General features: G+C 38.9%; 1 protein-coding gene across 4 annotated transcripts in view; it reads left to right on the forward strand.

Moving 5' to 3' along the window:
- The window catches only part of TMEM255B (transmembrane protein 255B), a 47,131-nt gene that overhangs the window by 6,464 nt on the left and 22,200 nt on the right, over positions 1-18,467 (forward strand). For 2 of the 4 annotated variants that reach the window (XM_063304887.1, XM_063304888.1), the window contains exons 2-4: positions 93-235; positions 2,796-2,858; positions 8,356-8,445. In XM_063304887.1, the coding sequence (XP_063160957.1) occupies positions 93-235; positions 2,796-2,858; positions 8,356-8,445 (296 nt within the window). The remainder of the gene's footprint in view (positions 1-92; positions 236-2,795; positions 2,859-8,355; positions 8,446-18,467) is intronic. The other 2 variants (XM_063304889.1, XM_063304890.1) reach the window with 1 other exon arrangement.

Here is an 18,467-nt window from a genome sequence, read left to right on the forward strand (position 1 = left end):
TTAGGAGGTTTGTGTATGAATGGAGCAGACTTGCCTCTTCCTTGAGATTTGTATATTTTTAATATGAATTTATAATGTGTGTTCTTTCACAGGGCACTTCACAAAAAGAAAGAAAACCTCTTTTTGGTTCACAGTCGCCTTGTTGGTAGTGTCTGTTTTCATACTGACCATAGGCCTTGCAGCAACCACAAGAACTGAAAATGTAACTGTGGGAGGCTATTATCCAGGAATAATAGTAAGTCCAGCAGCCATTGCATTTAGTTTTTCCAGTATTCACTGTGCACTAAATAAGGGACCAGAAACAATACATCCTAATCAAGGGAACAATAAAATCTGTTTATCTGGTATTTTTATAATTGTGTTATTGCTAAGACTTGGACATTTTATGTTGTTTTAATTGTAAACTCCAGGAACCTTTCTTTGATTATGAATTGATAAACAAATAAATAAATAGGCTGTAATTTCCATTGCCTATTTATTTGTATCCATATTTCTGGCTGGCTGGCCTTTTGTGATTTACTTGCAATTTCTGAACCAAGTACCTGTATGTCTGCCCAATGCAGGGTTTGTGCAATTTGACAATAACCCTAGTTCAGCCAAGTTTAACTTAATAGAAAGTATGGATGTAGGTATGAAAGAGCCGAGACTCAGTTGGGTTACAGCACTGGACCAGGAGTGGGGAAATCTGAGTTCTAGTCCTGCCTTAGGCATGGAAGCCAACTGGGTAACCTTGGGCTAGTCATCTCCTCTCAGCCCTAGAAAGAAAAGAAGGCAATTGCAAGCCATTTTCTTCCTCAAAGGAAGAAAAAAGTATGAAAGAAATAATATGAAAGTTCGTTCCTTGTATTGAACACACTGAAATGTAATTTGGGGCAAGATATATACAGTAGGACTTTATGGAAACATGATTGGGAATGCTTCTTTCAAGTTTTGGCTGGCTCACCAGCCAGAGTTATTCCTGGATCGGAACCTTGGCATGAGTTATCTCAGTAACACGTTCCTGAAATACACTTTAGGTGGGACTGCACTTCAAGACGGATTGGAAGCTGCAGATGCTCCAGGCATTGCATTGGCTGTTTGTGATTTATTGGGCCCTCTTCAAAGTATTGATATGTGCCCAATGAGCAGAACTCATTAACATCTTAGGACCCAAGTACTGTTTTGAGTGCCTGCTGTAGTATTTTTTTAGGCCACATAAGCCCTCCTTGTGAATAATCCATGAAGTGATTCCTTGAAAGATGGTTTTCTCAGTGTCAGCATTCTGATGATCAGACTCCTTTCCTGGGAATGTCCACTGGGCTCCACATTTGTGTTTGTGTGTGTGATTTAGAGAGACAATAAAAATAAGCTTCTTGACCCAGCTATCTGGGATATGATCTGGTCTTGCTACTTTACCATTTGATTACATCTACATGTTTTGTGTTTCCTTCCTTTTTAGCTTTTTGGTGGGATAGCAAAGTAAAAATATAGAGGGAAGTGTTTTTGAATTGTTCTGCTGTATTCTGAACTCCTTTGTGAGGAAGGACAGTTCTGGTGTCCTCAGTTTCATTATCCATGGCATCACATATCTAGGTTGATAAATGGAGACCCAATCTGAGTACATGCCAAATGGTGAACAGAGTTTTGTGTATTTGTAGAAGACGTTTCTTAAGGGTTAGGGTTAGATCATCTGCACAATGTCCCTCTCTTTGCATTTCCTGTTTCTCACTCCGTTGAAGAGGATTTCACTGGGTCACTCAGGTTGCAAGGCCCCATGCGATTTCCTTGTGGCAACCAGTTGCCTTCAGAGCAACTAATTTAGCTAGTGATGGAGGGAGTTGCTATGGTCATGCCATATGGCTCAGGATGGCTTCTCTGCTAGGTATTGCTCTTCTGTGATCTTGGTGGAAGGACCTCTCAGTCCAGTTCCACTGCTAGATTCTAGTGCTACTCCCAGATCACTTGCAGCATTCAGTTGTGCTGATAGATGCCAGCATTATCTATTGACTGCTTACAGCTTGCTCTGATTGTCCTGAGTGGTTTTCAGGCAGCACTTGTATTCTAGCAATATCATCAAAACTCCACACAAATTAGAGTAACTAACAAGAGCCATGAGGTACAAAGTGGAGCGACTCCTTCCATTGCCACCCAAGCAATTTGTTCCAAAGAAGAAGGCCAGCTACTGTGAAAGAACCATGTGGAGTCTTACTGTCAGGCTGACCCAGTGAAGCAAGGAATTACTGGTACATAGCTCAGACCATTGATATGGGAGGAAGAGAGAAGAAGTGCTCAGAATGACCATAGACCCCACTCTTAAGCCCCTAATCGCCATAGAAATTTGGTTATTCTCAATTCTGTTATCCATAGTTTTATGCTGTAATGCCGTGTTAGTAACCAGGGATACCTGTGTATTAGTTAAATGAATATAAATAACCTATTTTGTTCATGTTCCAATTCTTTGTTTTCAATTCTATTTCTTGAAAGAAACCTAAATTACATTTATTTCTCACCATATTTATCATATATAGTTGGACAGATAGATAGTTATTTAACTGAACCCATTTTAAGTTATTATAAGGAAATGCCTTCTCCTAAGTTAGTCCACCTTGTTAGACTCTTGATAAACTTTTCAATTGCAACCTGATACTTTTCTTTAATGAAGATCTTTATAGATAATACTGTATATGTGAAGCAGGTTCTCAACTTACCTGGAATGGCTCTTTTCATTCTCTGCTTTTCTGCTTATTCAAAATTGATTGCATCTAATAAATGTAGCTAACTTGTCCTGTTTTCTGTGGATTTGCTTTTTGCCATAGCTTGGTTTTGGATCCTTCCTAGGGATTATTGGTATCCATCTGGTAGAGAACCGAAAGCAAATGGTAAGCAAATAATAAACACTGTTATTTAAAAATCAGAACATTGACTTCTTACTCTGTTTTTCATTCTGTTTCTCTATCAACATATCTCCATAATTTAATAAGTATTCAGTCCATAGTCAATTTGAGTACTATATTCAGTAGTAGCAGTAGTGATAATAATAGTAAAGTATAAAATGGATAATGAAAGAATAAAATTAAGCACTCAAGAAAAACACTACTCATTAAAATCTTCTTTAGTGTTTAATTTTATTATTGTCTATTTTGTTAGTGGGTTTTTTTGTATAGGCATAAGTCTAAAGTTCAACCTGATACAGCATATTCTGATTTACAATGCATGCAACACTTTTCTCCTTGTTTGACCCAGAATCTGATGTGCAGAGGTACTGAGTTATTAACAGTCCTAACTGAGGGCCATCAATAGACAATTTAACTATTTTGGCTAGGTGTTCAGCTGTCTTGATTATCAGGCATCAATACATTTGTCTAATCTCTTTCTAAAACTAAGTTCGAACCCTTGCTGTATTTTGTGGCAGTGAAATCCATTTGTTAACACCCATAGTTGTTGAGAGTCAGGTGACATTCAAGTTTAAATTATTATTATTATTATTATTATTATTACTACTACTACTACTACTACTACTATTATGTTTCTCTCTTCTAGCCTCTTCGCCCTTGATTCCATTGTATAATAACCTGAGGTTCTACAACTAGGAGGGAGAAAAATTATATATGGAATTGCTCTACTACCTTTGTCGCCTAAGTTTAATTGCTACTGTAATATGAGAACTGTGTTTTGTACACATCATATTACAATAACTAATTCCTAGAGTACTTGTATGCTCTGAATGTGCAGTTCTTTCATACTCAGTATTGTGATGGTTAAATCAATAGGCTACAGGAAAGAGAAGGAGATGGGTTTTTTTAGAACTAGAAAAGGAGTTGCAGAAGGAAAGAGAAATTGTAACATATTAAATGTCCCAACTCTTGGGACAGTCTTAGTTCAGCTTGAGAACAGTACCTGATAGACTAGTTCCAATTAGACTAGGAAGGTGGTCTGCATATTACCACGTGCTGCTGTAAGACTACAGTAAGTGCAACATTTCACAGATGAATAACAGCCAGTTTCTTTCCTTCCAAAAACCTTTCCTTTTTTTGCTTTGTTTTATTTTGCCTGATGAGTACCAATGATTTAAAAACTTGCACACCATTATGTGATGGGATATAGCTGCATTTGATAAAGATACATCTTTTGAAAAGGTTACTTCAGCATGTGTAAATGCTTGCTGGAAATACAAGCAAATAATATGAGTGAAAATAGAGAGTATGAGAAGAAATGGCAGCTTTATACTGGAGTAACTATGCTTTTTAGAAATGGAAGATTGGAGGAATTGTACCTTCCTATCCTTGCTGATGTTTGAGCATGCCCATGCATGCACTTACACAATTTTCATTATACTATTTTTAATGTGCACATGCAGTTTTGGTCTGTCAGATGTAATATTTTGTAGGTGAATCTCATTAGTTAAGCTACACTTTTGTTCCACCCTAAAATATTTTGATGGGAGTAATATGGTGTTTGGAAATTGCTGAGACTGAACAATTTGGAGAATCAAAGTATGTCCTTTAATTATAGGTCTGATTTAAGGGGGAACAGCTAAGGAAGCAAGTTTTAGAAAGCAGAATATGATGGTTCAAGAAGACCATCAAAGCTAATTTAATGTTTATATTATCCCTAAGGCTCTCCCAAGTGAGAGAGTTAGCTTTAGGGACTACAGTACCTGTTCACAGGGATCACACATTAATTGTGGCCCTGCTCAGCTCAACAAGAGCCAGTGTGATGAAAGATTGGGAAGACCCAGTTCAAGTTTTCATTCAGCTGTGAAGCTACTGGAGAATGGGCCAGTGTAGAGAGTAAGGAAAATTACCTTGATGAAGACATGTAAGCTCTGTTGTCAAGGCAACAAGGGGGTAAAGCATTTTCCATGGCTAGAATGTCTAGATAATGTAAGGAAGTGGCTCAGACAGACATTTCCTAATTAGCTGAACTATGAGGAGGAGGAGGAGGTACAACACAATCAGACTTACCAGATTCTATTAATACAACAAATCTCAATAAAAGCAGTATTAGCTTTTCTGTGGAGTTGATTTCTTGGTCTGATCTAACCAGTGGGGATGACAGCCAATCATTATTTCTCTGTCTGACCTACCTCATTACACTTATATGAGAATAAAACAAGAGGAGAGTCACTATGCAGTGACTTAAGCTACTGGAACGAGGTAAACAGTATTTTTGTGTGTTGGGCCAAACCATTTAACACAAAAAAATAGGGGGGCTGAAGGAAATGTGGGGAGCAGCTGAAAAAGTGGAAGGAATCCTCATCAGATTTGGAGATACACATTACAGGGTAGGACAGACAATATTCTAGAAGGCAGAAACACAATTCAGAATGTTCATGATCTCAGTAGATTATAGATCTACAGGCAGAAATGTTGTGTTGGCAAAACATTGAATTCTGCAAAAACAGGTTAGTCTTGGGCCAGGAACTGTAATCCAAGGCATTATTTAGGAGAAAAGGGAGCAGATGCATAGCAGATACAAATCAATTACTGGGGCTGAGCAACAAGCATTGATTTCTTATAGGCTTGGCATGTTGGGGTTTTCCCACAAGATCAGAGACTCATATTGTACAACAAGAAGGCAATTTATAAACTGGAGTTCAGTCTACAGATTTGCACAGGGCTGAAGGCACAGGTGACATTCTGCAGCCTGAATGTTAGCATTCTAGTTTGAAACCCCTCATTTTGCTGAGTATATTTTAAATTGCACTATTAAATTCTTTTAAGTCTCAAGTTGCCAGTGGCAAACTGGCATATCTGAAGTTGTGAGCAAAGAAAAATTATTCATCAACTGTCTCCTAGCTTTTCCTTCCTATAGCTCTTGTAATGGTGACAGTAAATGATAAGCAAATATGTGTTATCAGCCTGTGCTTCTCAACCATGGCAATTTGAAAATGTGTGGCCTTCAATTCCCAGAATTCCCCAGCCAGAATGCTAGCTGGGGAAATCTGTGAGTTGAAGTCCACACATCTTCCAGTCGCCAAGGTTGAGAAACAGTGCTGCAGGCTGTGAGAAAGAGCAGAACTCCTGTATTCTTTTTGACAATTTAGATCAGCCTTTCTCAACTTTTTGACCCTGGACGAGCTCTTGAAATATTTTTCAGGCCTCAGGGAATCCCTGCACATTCAGGCTCAATTATAGGCCACAACTTACAAAATTACTATATTTGTTTCATGTGTAGGCCTGTATATATGCATTAACAGTGCTTTTAAACTAAAAATAAAGAATGAAACTTACCTCTTTAATGTGAAGTTACCCAAATTTGAAATAATTGTTTAAATACATCGTGATCTCCCATGGAACCGCTAGTCACCTCTCACAGAACCCGAGGGTGCCACGGAACCCTGATTGAGAAACCCTGATTTAGATACTTTGCTTACCATACATCCAGTTTAGCACTTTTCCTATATGGAAAGTTGGATTCTGAAATTAGTCACTTACATCGTTGCCTTAACACAGCAACTGTTTTTCAGGGTGGCTCAAATATGAAAGTAATTTAACATTTTCCTCCTGACCTTTGAAATCTATAGGAAGGAATGTGTTCCAAATGTTTGAATTTTGAGTATACTTCAATCAGTCTTTGAATCCCAAAATCAGAGTTGTTTAATCATGGTAAATGAGCAGAGTTGACCCTTCTCTGACAACCATTTGAGGGGATTCTCTTCTAGTGCCATTTTAATGTATATTCAGGCTAGTTAATTTTGCTAAATGTCTTCAATGTATTTATGAAAATTGACTTGGATAGTCAGCTATTTACTTTTTTCATAATTTTTTATTCCTCTGGATGAACAGGGAGCTTTGAGGCTTTTCAGGGAAAAATAATTAAGTTTCCTCCTCTGCAAGAGGTGAAGCTACAGCTAAGTAATGACAAAGCTTTTTCTCATTAGAAATCCATTGTAATTGTAGTAAGTGCTGCAGCTCAAATAGATATAAATGGATAATGAACATCCAGTTACCTGTGATATAACTGTATCCTGTAGTGTGACAGTTCCTGAGTCAATTCCAGCCGTGCTCTTGTTGTGGCACCGACCTTTGGAGAGAATAGGGCATGAATTGTGTGCCTTGGTGCCTACTGCAACGATAAGCAGCAGAGGGGCAACCAGGCAAGGAGCGGTGCATTTGATTTTTTGCTGTAGATGTGGAGCTGGCATTACGGTACTGTTGCAATTGGGAAATGAGGATTGGTTCCGCAAGAGGCAGGGCAAAACATTACATAAATTAAATGATTATGGTAAGCCTATCTGCTGCTTGTGGACAGCACAGTTGCCTGATAATGGTACCAGCTCAAGCAGAAGGCTCCAAATACCCTCCATTGCTCAGTTATTATTTGTTTGTTTTTTTGTTTAAAATTTTTGGCCGCCCATCTCCAGTGGAGTCTTGGTAACAACACTGTTTCCCTACATACAATCTTGTCAGGCAAACTCTGAGAGCCTTTGTTCAAACGAATGGAGGTGTTATCTGGATAGGCGTAATCTGAGAGTGAGAGGTATTATATAAATCCTTTTATACCCGGAATGCTTCGCTCAGTATTCTCTCTTTGCTGAGAGCAATCTTTAGAAAAAAATTAAGTGTATCACGTCACGTCATAGCCAAGATCTCCCATGAGGTATAAAATAGGCTGCGTTATTTCAGACTATGCAGGGTAGAGCATTTTAATTAAACAATAACCAGCACACCCCCAACAGAGAGTCTGTTCCAATTACTATGCTCAGTAATCTCCATGCAGTGACATTTCTATATGGGGAAGCATTAAAAATTATGGTCTCCTGTCCGTAGGATGACGTGGTATAACACACAATCATACCTAGGCTACTTAATTTTTATCTAATTCTTTGCCATGTGTGAACTGATGCTTGGGGGGTAGGGTGAAGCTATTATAGGTTGGTTAGGCCTAACTCTACGGATAGGTCCATCCTATTTTCCTTTTATGGACTAGGTAATTGATGCTGAAGAAGTCACCCATCAGATTTATCCAGTGAACCTTTTTCAATCTCCTAGTGCACTGATAGGGAATATTTACTTAGAATCATTGAATCATTATTTAGTGTCAATTTTTCTGCACAGAAAGACCAGCTACGTATTTATTTCCTGCCATGCAACTGTCTGGTATATACTTAACTGTCAATTTAGCAAGACTGTGTATTTTATGGCATGAATGGATGTTTTTACATATATTGGACAGCACGGCATGTGTGTTTAATGTTTATAGCATTTGCAGGCAGTTTTACTTCCTAATCTCCTGCTTTTTCTTGCCATCTATTTCATATTGGTTGAATGGCCAAATGTATAAAAAAAGTGCAGATGCTTTTTTTAAGTTTTCATAACTGACTTCCAATGCATGCATGGAGCACTTAATTTAAACCAACATTTTTCTTTCTAGCTGATAGCATCCATCGTGTTTATCAGCTTTGGAGTGGTAGCAGCTTTCTGTTGTGCAATTGTTGATGGTGTGTTTGCAGCACGTCACATAGTAAGTATGCCGTTTCATGTATTCTTCCTCCTTGTTAACATTAAACTGCTTATGTGACCCATGTAACCAACAACTTCCTTCGGTGTGATGCAAATCTAGATATTTAGCTGATTAGACCTCCACAGGGGCTATTTATAAGAAATCTGCAGCTTTATCCTTCCTATCTAGGTTTATTTAAAAATAGTCACACTAAGCCAATTGGGGCTTATTCCCAAGCAGTTGCATATAGTTGGCAGGACACTACAAATATGCTAAATATAAAAAGGCAATTTCTTCACATGCACAAGTTGCAGGAATGTCAGTTTCTTACAGTGTGTTTTCCCTGTAAGGCCTGAGGATTTTGTGAGATAAACCACTAATAGTCCTTGGTGGAGGTTGAAGCATAAGCAGGGGTTTCTGCAGGGCACAGTAAAAAAAAATCAATATGGCAGGTGCGACAATATGATTGAAGCTCTGCCTGTTTTTTATGTGGGTTGCACATAAAAAATAGAGCTTTGATCGCCCCCCGTGGCTGCCATCTTTATTTATTTATTTATTTATTTTGGCCATGCTCTGCAGATACTGCTGAGCATGAGGCAAACATTGTAGGTCAGAATTTCAGTTCAAAAAGAACTGGTGGGGCAGGAATAGGGCAATGAAAGGCAGGTGATGAAAATGTTCTAAAATGCTGTTTAACAACTCCTGTAAAGTGAGATATTTATTGGCTTTGCATGAAGAGAAACAATGTGAGGAGTCTCTTAATTGTACATTAAAAAAAAGGCCATGATCTCTCAGACTGAAGAGTATCTGGCCCAGTAAGGCAGATGTGGATATTTGATTCTGAACTGTTAGGGCATATCTTTAACTGTTAAATGTGGTTGTTAAATGTTAAAGGCATATGAAACATACTTTCTTTGCTTGTCCAACAAGACAAACATGGTTGCTTGCTTTTGATTGTTTGCCATTCGGTCTCCCCACAATCCAGTAGTGTCCAGACACATTGTACCCATCTGCAACCATGTTTGTCTTACTGGAATGCATTGCACCAGCTGTCTCTTTATGCATGCCTTGTCTTGAGTTTGTATAAACTATCTGGCCTATCCATGTGTAGCTTTGATAAGAGCTTAGGGCTTATTTGCTTGACCAATGATGTAAAACAGACTATACAATGTAATGGTTGCCTATTCTAAAACACCATCAGACTCATGAGTAGGAATTCAAAGATATCTGATTTATTAAAGAATAGTATGCAGGATCACAGAGAAAGCTGACAATGATGAAAGTGCGCCAAATTCAAACTAAAAACCCTCAGTGCAAATGAAATCCCTCCCCCCGTAGAATCTTCTCAAGTTCACAATCCCAGGTGCTCCTAACAGTTTCTGATGGTCTGCGGGAAAAGGCCTTGAACAGAGAACATAACCCAAACACATTCCATTGTACTGATTTCACATACAGAGCTTGGTAGAAGATCTCACAGCAGTTCCCTCCCAAACAGAAACGCGCATCAGCGCCATGGCATGTGAAACGTTACAATGTATAAACTACATTGAATCAGTGAACATGACAGCAATCAGTGGGAGCAAATGAAATCACCTCATTTGGAGTTGCTTTTTATACCATAAATAAACCCCCTTTTGGATCATGAATTCCTTTGGCATTTCACCTTCTGTGAATCTTAGATTATAATAGGAATGGATTGTTCCAGATATAGAAACTCTGCTAGACAGTGCACAGCTTACAGATAAACAAAATAGAGCTGTATGATATTTTTGGTTAATACACTCCCTATTTTCTCAGTAGTAAACTGAATAGTAGGATTTAATTGGCAGATAGGTTAGCATTACTTGACCAGGCATTGGCCTATTGTTTTTTTTTAAGCAATATTAATATTTTCACAGGAAGAAGACTGCTTCCTGGCTTTGCAATGTCCACTTTTGTAGTGTTCTCAGGTTCTGTAAGTGTAATTTTTAGGTGTTCTGGAAAGTTTTGGAGGTGCTTTGTCATAATGAAGAAGTAGGAATTGGAGGTGGGCAATTGTTTACTGCAGAATTATTTTTTCTTAGTAGTCACCTAGCATAAACTAATTGTAATGTAAGAATGCCCCACCTGTACACGTTTATAAGACGAAAACCTCATAACACATACCATGAAATGAATTGTTGGAGTTTTTGCCTTTATAGATCTTGTTATGTAGTAAAAATATGCAATGTGTTTGCAATTCAGGTAGATCAGTATTATGATTACTTTATTGTGGATGGGTTCTGAGCCTAAGAGATGCAGATTACTTCCATTCAAATCACAATCTTCCCAATTCTCACTACAATAACTAAAACTGTTGGGGAGTTTGGCAAAACTAAAAGATAAGGCTGAATTTGGATGCAGAATTTCCATGCCTGGAATTCTTTTTGTCTACCAAAGGCTTAATACAGTAAAACCTTGGTTTAGTGGACCACAGCGTAACAGTCTTTGGATGCAATGGACTAATTTTTATTCAGACTGCTTCTGGAAAAAAAAGATGGGTCTATTTTATCTGAGGTTTGTCCATTACCATTCTTTCTTCTGTGCATGCCAGGCCACACTAGCAGGTGGCCTGTGTGGAAGAACCACTGCTCTGCATGCTGCCATCTCATGCTTCTCCCCAGTGCTACCAGCCTTCCAAGCTATGTCCATGGGCCTCACCGGTGCTGCTCATCCTCCTGGGCACCACAGCCTCATTGTCCCCAGTGCCCAGCATCTTGTCCCCTCCAGGGCCGCAAGTAGGGTCTGTGTCACCTGGGGCAAACACGGATTTCACGCCCATTTTGGCGCCCCTCCCAGTGCTCATTTTGGCGCTTTCAGTTTTGTTTTTTTTAAAGATGATGAATTCGAGGGAAATCTTTTCTACATTTAAAGATGACATCAACTTGACAAATAAATAGGAGAAAGAAAATATCTGCATGTGTATTTGTCTATACCTATGTATGTATAATGATTTGTCCAATTCAGAAGAAAAACACTTAACTCTACAGAAAAGCACTTAAAAAATTAGAAACTGATGTAAAAGTGGCTTGCTTTAAAGTGTTCCTGTTTTATTTCAGAATCATAATACAGATGTAATTTGCTTTTATTTCCATCTTGCATTTGTGTATTTAAACCCACTGTTCACCTTTAAAAACAAGTGAAATGCCTGAATCAGATGAAATAAATACAGCTGAAAGTAGCTTATAATGATGTTAGTGCAGATAAAAAAGAACATTACAGGAACTATTATACGTGAACCACATCGTTTGCATGTATAGTGTTACATAGCAGTGACACTGGTCCTTGCATGCTGCAAACAGATATCCCTGCAGAACAAAAAACAATTTCTCCTCTGCCCCCAGCATTGCCCTCCTCAAAAGAAAAGAAGAGAAAAGAGAACTTTCAAAGGATACCTCTTCAATAATTGATAAACACATACCTGGGTAGCCAGTGAAATGGAGAACAGCTCACATAGGATAATTGCATTTACTATGCCATTGGAAACATATATGGAAAACTTGGCTGCCACTTCAAGAAGGCAGAATACCAAGTGAAGGTAACATGAACTTTCAAAAGAAACTAAAGAGGGTAAACTAAGCCAGGAGGGAAGGCATTGGTACCTTGAATGAATGATAGGGATGTGACATTTGAGTAGGGAATGATTGTACATTTTCAAGCTTGTACCACAATATTTAAGCAGTCTATGTCACTTTACAAATGAATGAATAGCACAGAATTGTTTCATTGTAAATTTTATACCAGAACAAATGTGCATAAATGCATAATAAATGATAAAGCAAATAGATGGAAAAGACTAAACCAGGTGGGATGCTGGTTGAATTTATTCATTATATGTCTTTTACTTGAACAGGGTCAAGGAATAAGGGATATAAGGATATAATAGGCTTCAGCTGAACCCTGGTAACACAGAGTGCCTGAGGGTTAACAGCCCCTCGACTCCTAGGAATTTGCCATCTTTAGTTCTGGATGGGGTTGCACTGCCCCAGACAGACCCAGTGTGTAACTTGGGGCCCTCTTGGACTCACAACTCCTAGTAGAAGAGCAGGTGGCAGTTGTGGCCCAGAAGGGCCTTTGCACAACTTCATATTGTGCGCCAGTCACACCCCTTCCTGGAGCGAGAAGCCCTTCGAATGGTCACTCATGCCCTGGTCATTTCCCATATAGACTACTGTAATGTGCTCTACATGGCGCTACCCTTGAAGAGTATCCAGAAGCTTCAGCTGGTCCAAAATGCAGCTGCGTGGGCGATTTTAGGTGCTTCAAGATCAGCACATATAACTCCTTTGCTCCGTGAGTTGCATTGGTTGCCAGTTTGCTTCTGGGTCCAATTCAAGGTATTGGTTATCACCTTTAAAGCCCTACATGGCATGGGTCCAGGTTATCTACGGGACCGCCTCACCCCCATTACGTCACCTGTCCCACCCGATCATGCAGAGAGGGCATGTTGCAGACTCCGTCTGTAAGAGAATTCCATCTGGCGGGGTCCAGGAGGCGGGCTTCTCTGCAGTAGCTTCAGCCCTTTGGAATATCCTTCCTGCAGAAGTGAGGTTAGCCCCCTCCCTCCTGGACTTCAGAAAACAGCTGAAGACCTGGTTTTGCCACCTTGCCTGGAGTAGGGACAGGAAGAGCCATTCTTGGGGCTGTTTGGGACCGGTTTTATTCCCTCATGGGTTGAATCAGATCCGCTGTGGCTTGGATTTCATTGCATTTTATACTGATTGATTATTGGTAGTATTTATGATTTTATCAAATTTTAAACTGTTTTTATTGTGAACCGCCCAGGGTCCCCTGTGTGGGGGAGATGGGTGGTGATAAAAATCTGATAAATAAATAAATAATACGATTCTTTCCAAAGTTCCAGACTAAGGCTTATCTGTACTGCCTGGTTCCCCCATTGCCAAAACAGACCAACAACTATTTCTGGAAAGCGGAAAGGAACATTGCCCTCTTTTAATCCCCCACTCGTCATCAGAGGGACCTCAGGACATGCTTTTCTGCTCCACTGCCCAAATATACTTTTCCAGGTTAGGCCACCTTGAATGTTCCTGTCCATTTGTTGCAGGTGAACCCCAGCAGTTCCTTGGCTACTTCACAGGGACAGGAATACCCCTTCAAACTGATTCATTGTTTCGATAGTATTGTCCTAACAAGCAGGAACCACACTGAGACGAGGAATAAGTCTCTAGTGTTTTATTACTGCTACATTAGACAGAAAATCCTAACAAACTGAAGAAGCGTGAGAAAACCCATACAGATAAACCCCAAAAGTCAAGGCGGGTCTGTTCTGTGTCTCTTTGAGTGACTGTTCAAATTCTTGCTACTACGCATGCATTTTCCCCCCTGGATAGGGGCCCCCTCCTGCTCACTATCAGTGCTTATGACAAGTATGTTATACCTTTCAAGCTACCCTTACCATGACTGCTGTAATAGCACAATGACTATAACTCTTACCTTGCAAATGGAAGGTTGCTCATTTGGAACCTGGCAGGAAAAAAACACTGGGAAAAGTAGGAAATGATATTTTAAAAGCTGCATGTATGTTTATTAAGATGGACTACTGTAACAGAACCTTGCAAGTCTGATTGTGCTTTATTTCCCCCCACTTTACACTCCTGTGAAATTAAGGAGGTGTCTGTCTGAGGTATTTCCTCTTTCCCTCAGATTGTTTTGGGCTTGTGTCATACTTCATGCCACATCATTCTGGAAATGAATCTGGCTTATCTCCCTCAAAGTTGTCATCTTTACTCTCTACGGGTATTAGTGTAAACTAGATTTGGTTAGACCTTTTTCAGTTATCCCTGCCTTCTGTTTCTTTTGCTTTCTACTTCATATTCCTTTTATGCACTTTGCGTAAGGATGCTTACTCCAAGAGAAACAAATGCAGTTATAGCCCATTTATCAATCATCTCAAAGGAGGATGTATGACTTCTCTGTTTCTGCTACTACAGAAAAGACAATGTAATCTGCTGAATCAGGGGTTAGTAGCTGAGGTTATCATATTTCAATGTTTAAAAAAATAGTTGGAGAGGTGTTCATTTATGTAAGGCACCACACCCCACACAAAGTGTATTTATTGTTGCTTGTGTACTGCAGTGAACCTGGGTATGGCTCATTAGTTGCTTTAGTTCAGTGTTTCTCAACTTTGGTAACTTTAAGATGTGTGGATTTCAACTCCCAGGATTCTTGCTGGCTGGGAAATTCTGGGAGTTGAAGTTCACACATTTTAAAGTTGCCAAGGTTGAGAAACACTGCTTTAGTTACTTCCCCCAGACCCACATCCAAAGGCTCCACCCCTGATAAGCCAACAGTGGGAAAGCAACACTGTTTTTGCAAGCTAGACAGGCATTTGCAGAATGAAGTTTTCTCTAGTGACACCACTGTTTGGTGTTTGAATTCACAAGTCTGAGACCTAAATTAATGTTTATGCTATGAAATTGTACGTTTCTGCAAGCGAAATCACTCATTTTCTTCTGAATGCTACATACTGCTGCTCCATCCCCAAATATCTGGAATGGGGTCTCCACATCTAGGCATCTGGGCACAGTTTTTCTTTCATGCTGGACAGCTGAGGCAAAAAGGATGTATCTGGCCATTGGGGAAACCTATTCATAACTCTACCCACAACATTCATCAGCTGTTAGGACTGGTCCCTCTGTCTCTACCACCCCAGGCTTGTTGCCTGGGTGCAGGACAGAACTGATGGACAACAGCTGTTTGGTTAGAAAAGGAGAAAAAGACAAAACCATATCCACACAATTTTTTTTGGAAAATAGAACCTGTGGTCTGGTACACTCCAAAGCAGCAACAAAACAGTTAAATCCCTTCTGAATAATAAGCTTCCATCCAGGCTTATTATTGGATTCTTAGGCAAAGGTAAAAAGAAAGACGGAATAAGTAAAAATTGAAATATAACGAAGTGGGACCTGGGGATAATATGAAAAGTAACAACTGATTATATATCTGACAATGCGGAACGTAAAGTGACTTCAGTGGGCAAGTTGCAACCTGCCCCCTCATACTAGAGGACCCAGGAGAAGCCACCTTCTCTTTCATGCGTCTCTTACATTATTTACAATTTTCCAGCCTTCCACAAAGATTAAAAACCTGGAGGTTCCCAAACCCACCCAACTTTCTGGGAACTGCTCTTGCCCCTGCCGCTGCCTGAGCAGGTGCTGAGATGCGTGGAGTGCCTCATTACTCACTGTCATCAGCCATGAAGCTACCGGGGTTTTCCACAACATTTGTCAATGTAAATTGTTCTGAACCAAGGCAGTACTGTCTAGCTCAAATCCCATTAATTACTGATTGCAACTAATAGACAAAAGACAATACAGTGTGGCTATCTTGGAAAGGGAATGGTGGCTGGGACACTGGGTTCTGTTCTGGTGAACCGATAAGCTGGAATGATGAGATGCACACTTTATGTTGCAATTTTATTGATTGCCAGACTCTTCATATTGCCTGCCACTTGGCAGCATCCGTGTTGTGCATCCTTACTTCTTTCTGGCTTCAAAATGGTCTAAATAGCTTAATTAGCTGCAGCACTAGAATATGGCATTTCCCTGTTCAGACAGTGATCTTTTGATTGCATTAATTTGTCAAAATATAGGTGAGTCTGGCTATTGAAGCTTTGCAGACCCTTTTTATAATAAAATGAAACGTGTTATTTGTTTGCTGCAGAATTACAGACTTGCACATGGGAAAAGCAGATTAGATATATTTTCTTTCTTCAACCAATAGTAATCGGGATGAGTTACTTTCTAACTGTTCAGAATAATTTTAATGTGATGCATTCAGTACAAAATCCCTCTTAAAAATTTGTTCTTTTTCATTATGAAAGTTTTATAAGAATGAGTGAGTTGCCATCTGGTGGATTTATTTTGCAACAGTAGTAAGTGTCCAGCTTTTTTTTTTTCCTTTTTTTCTACAAAATCTACAGCAGAGGTTCCCAAACCTTTTCGGTTCATGGCACTCTCAGTGTCCCAATAATTTTTTCACAGCACCCCTGGCAGTTCCCAAACTGTGTGCCGTAGCACCCTGGGGACAGTTGGGACAGTTCCATTGCTCTTGCACCACAGGTTGCCACAGCACGCAGTTTGGGGACCACAGATCTTCAGTATCTGGAGCATAAAACGAAATGGCAATTTGAGTCGGTGAGGTGCAGGTATCATGCTAATTGCTGATTTCCTTTCCAGAAAGAATATGATTTTTCAAAATCAGTTTTTATCTTGTTTGTTCATACATGCCCATTCTTTCTTTCTTTCTTAATATATTTTAGAAAAAGCCAATGGCATCAGAAAAAAAGCTTTATCACCTTTGTCTGAAGGGAAGAAACAATTTCCTTCTTAAATAATAAGGTAATAGGAAAGTGAATTCAAATAATGCACAATCCATCTCAATTGAATTAGCAAGATGCTTTAAAGGAAAATGTTCAGTGTATTTTCTCTTTTCACTGGTGCTGTATGATACACAATCATTGCAAATTATTTTTAATATAATTTCTTTTCTGAGTCATTAAAATAATTGTTCAGTTCATGGTAGCTTTAAAAAATTAACTGAGTTAACTTACCAGTAGCATTAGTACACTTCATTTTTGTTTAAAAATATCTAGCCTGCTTTGTTCATTCTATATTATTGGGATAGGTAAAGTTTTAAAACAGAATGTTCTGTAGTTTAAAATGTGAGTGTGACAACTCAAATACTGTATATTGTCCAAGATGTGTCTCCAGCTATGTGGAATGTTGACTGTTCTTTTTCTATGATTTGTAACCTACCTCTGAGTAGGCTATGCTTTTTACTAGCTTCCTTTGGCCTAAGTGAAAGCAGGTATCAAGTGTCAAGCCAAGCATTTCATTAAAAATAGGCAATCATTAACAACAGAACAAGCTGGCCTTTGCTCAGACAATGGACAAGTTAATGTGAACAGACTGTAAGTTGCATTTTATAACTGGAAGACAAAGAAGATCAGAATGTATAAAATCTTAAAGCTATACTCTTATAGATGGGTCCTGGTGATACTAATCAAGTCATGGTGCAGCTGTTACAGTATTTCCTTCTTGATTACGGAAAGGAAAAAGAAGTGATGGAAAACACAGGATAATTACCAGCAGAAGATAACGTCACCTGGACCATGTGTAAAATTCCATACGTAAGACACATGATGGACAATAAAGCCTCTTCTAGAGCCATCCTTATCTAGGCAGAAGTAGGGGCCTTCTTTCTTTCAAGTGCAACATTCCTTCCTTCGGGCAAAGTTTTTTGGGAGCCACATGGTGGGTGTTCTTAAAGTTAGCCAAAGGTGGGGATACCATTATCTCACAAACTCATTTTTTCCTTCACTCTTGACATGATATATCTTCCATTTTCCCCAAGCAGCAAGCAGTGAAAGAGGAAAAACTACTCTTACCAGAAATCTGAACTGATGGTTTGAAATTAAGCCCAGGGTGGCATGCAACTTTAGAGCCACAGATTCCCCACCCTTGATCTAAAAAAGAATGGGGCATTGTACATTTCTGTACATAAAATACTCAGTTATTTCTTGGTACATAATATATTATTTGATGCTGAAATATACAGGTAAAGCATTGCAGCTGGCATATATTCACTGTTTACAAGGTATGGATAATTAAGAAGCATTATTCCCTTCTTAAGAAATTAACCATGTATCAATTAAACCAAAGCATCAAAGAAAATTACTAGGATGTTTAATCTCAACTTGTTTATTCTTCTTTTTGAAATCATGATCTGGTTTTTATTGTTTAGAACTACCAAAATAACTCTGAAATGATGTTTACAAATAGTAGATGCTTCCCTCTTTCTATCAAATGCATTTTAATTAACAGATGAAATTGTAGCTATATTTATATCTCCTTGCAGTCATGCATTATTACTACTTGATAGATAATTTCAGGTTGATTTTCTCATACATTCAGGCTCAAAGAGTCTAAGCTTGGAGTATGTACACTAAAAGTATATTCATATTTATGAAGTGAAATTAAAATGTATAGGTGAAAAGCTAAGTG

Source organism: Candoia aspera, chromosome 5, assembly GCF_035149785.1.
Source record: "Candoia aspera isolate rCanAsp1 chromosome 5, rCanAsp1.hap2, whole genome shotgun sequence".
Classification (NCBI taxonomy): domain Eukaryota; kingdom Metazoa; phylum Chordata; class Lepidosauria; order Squamata; family Boidae; genus Candoia; species Candoia aspera.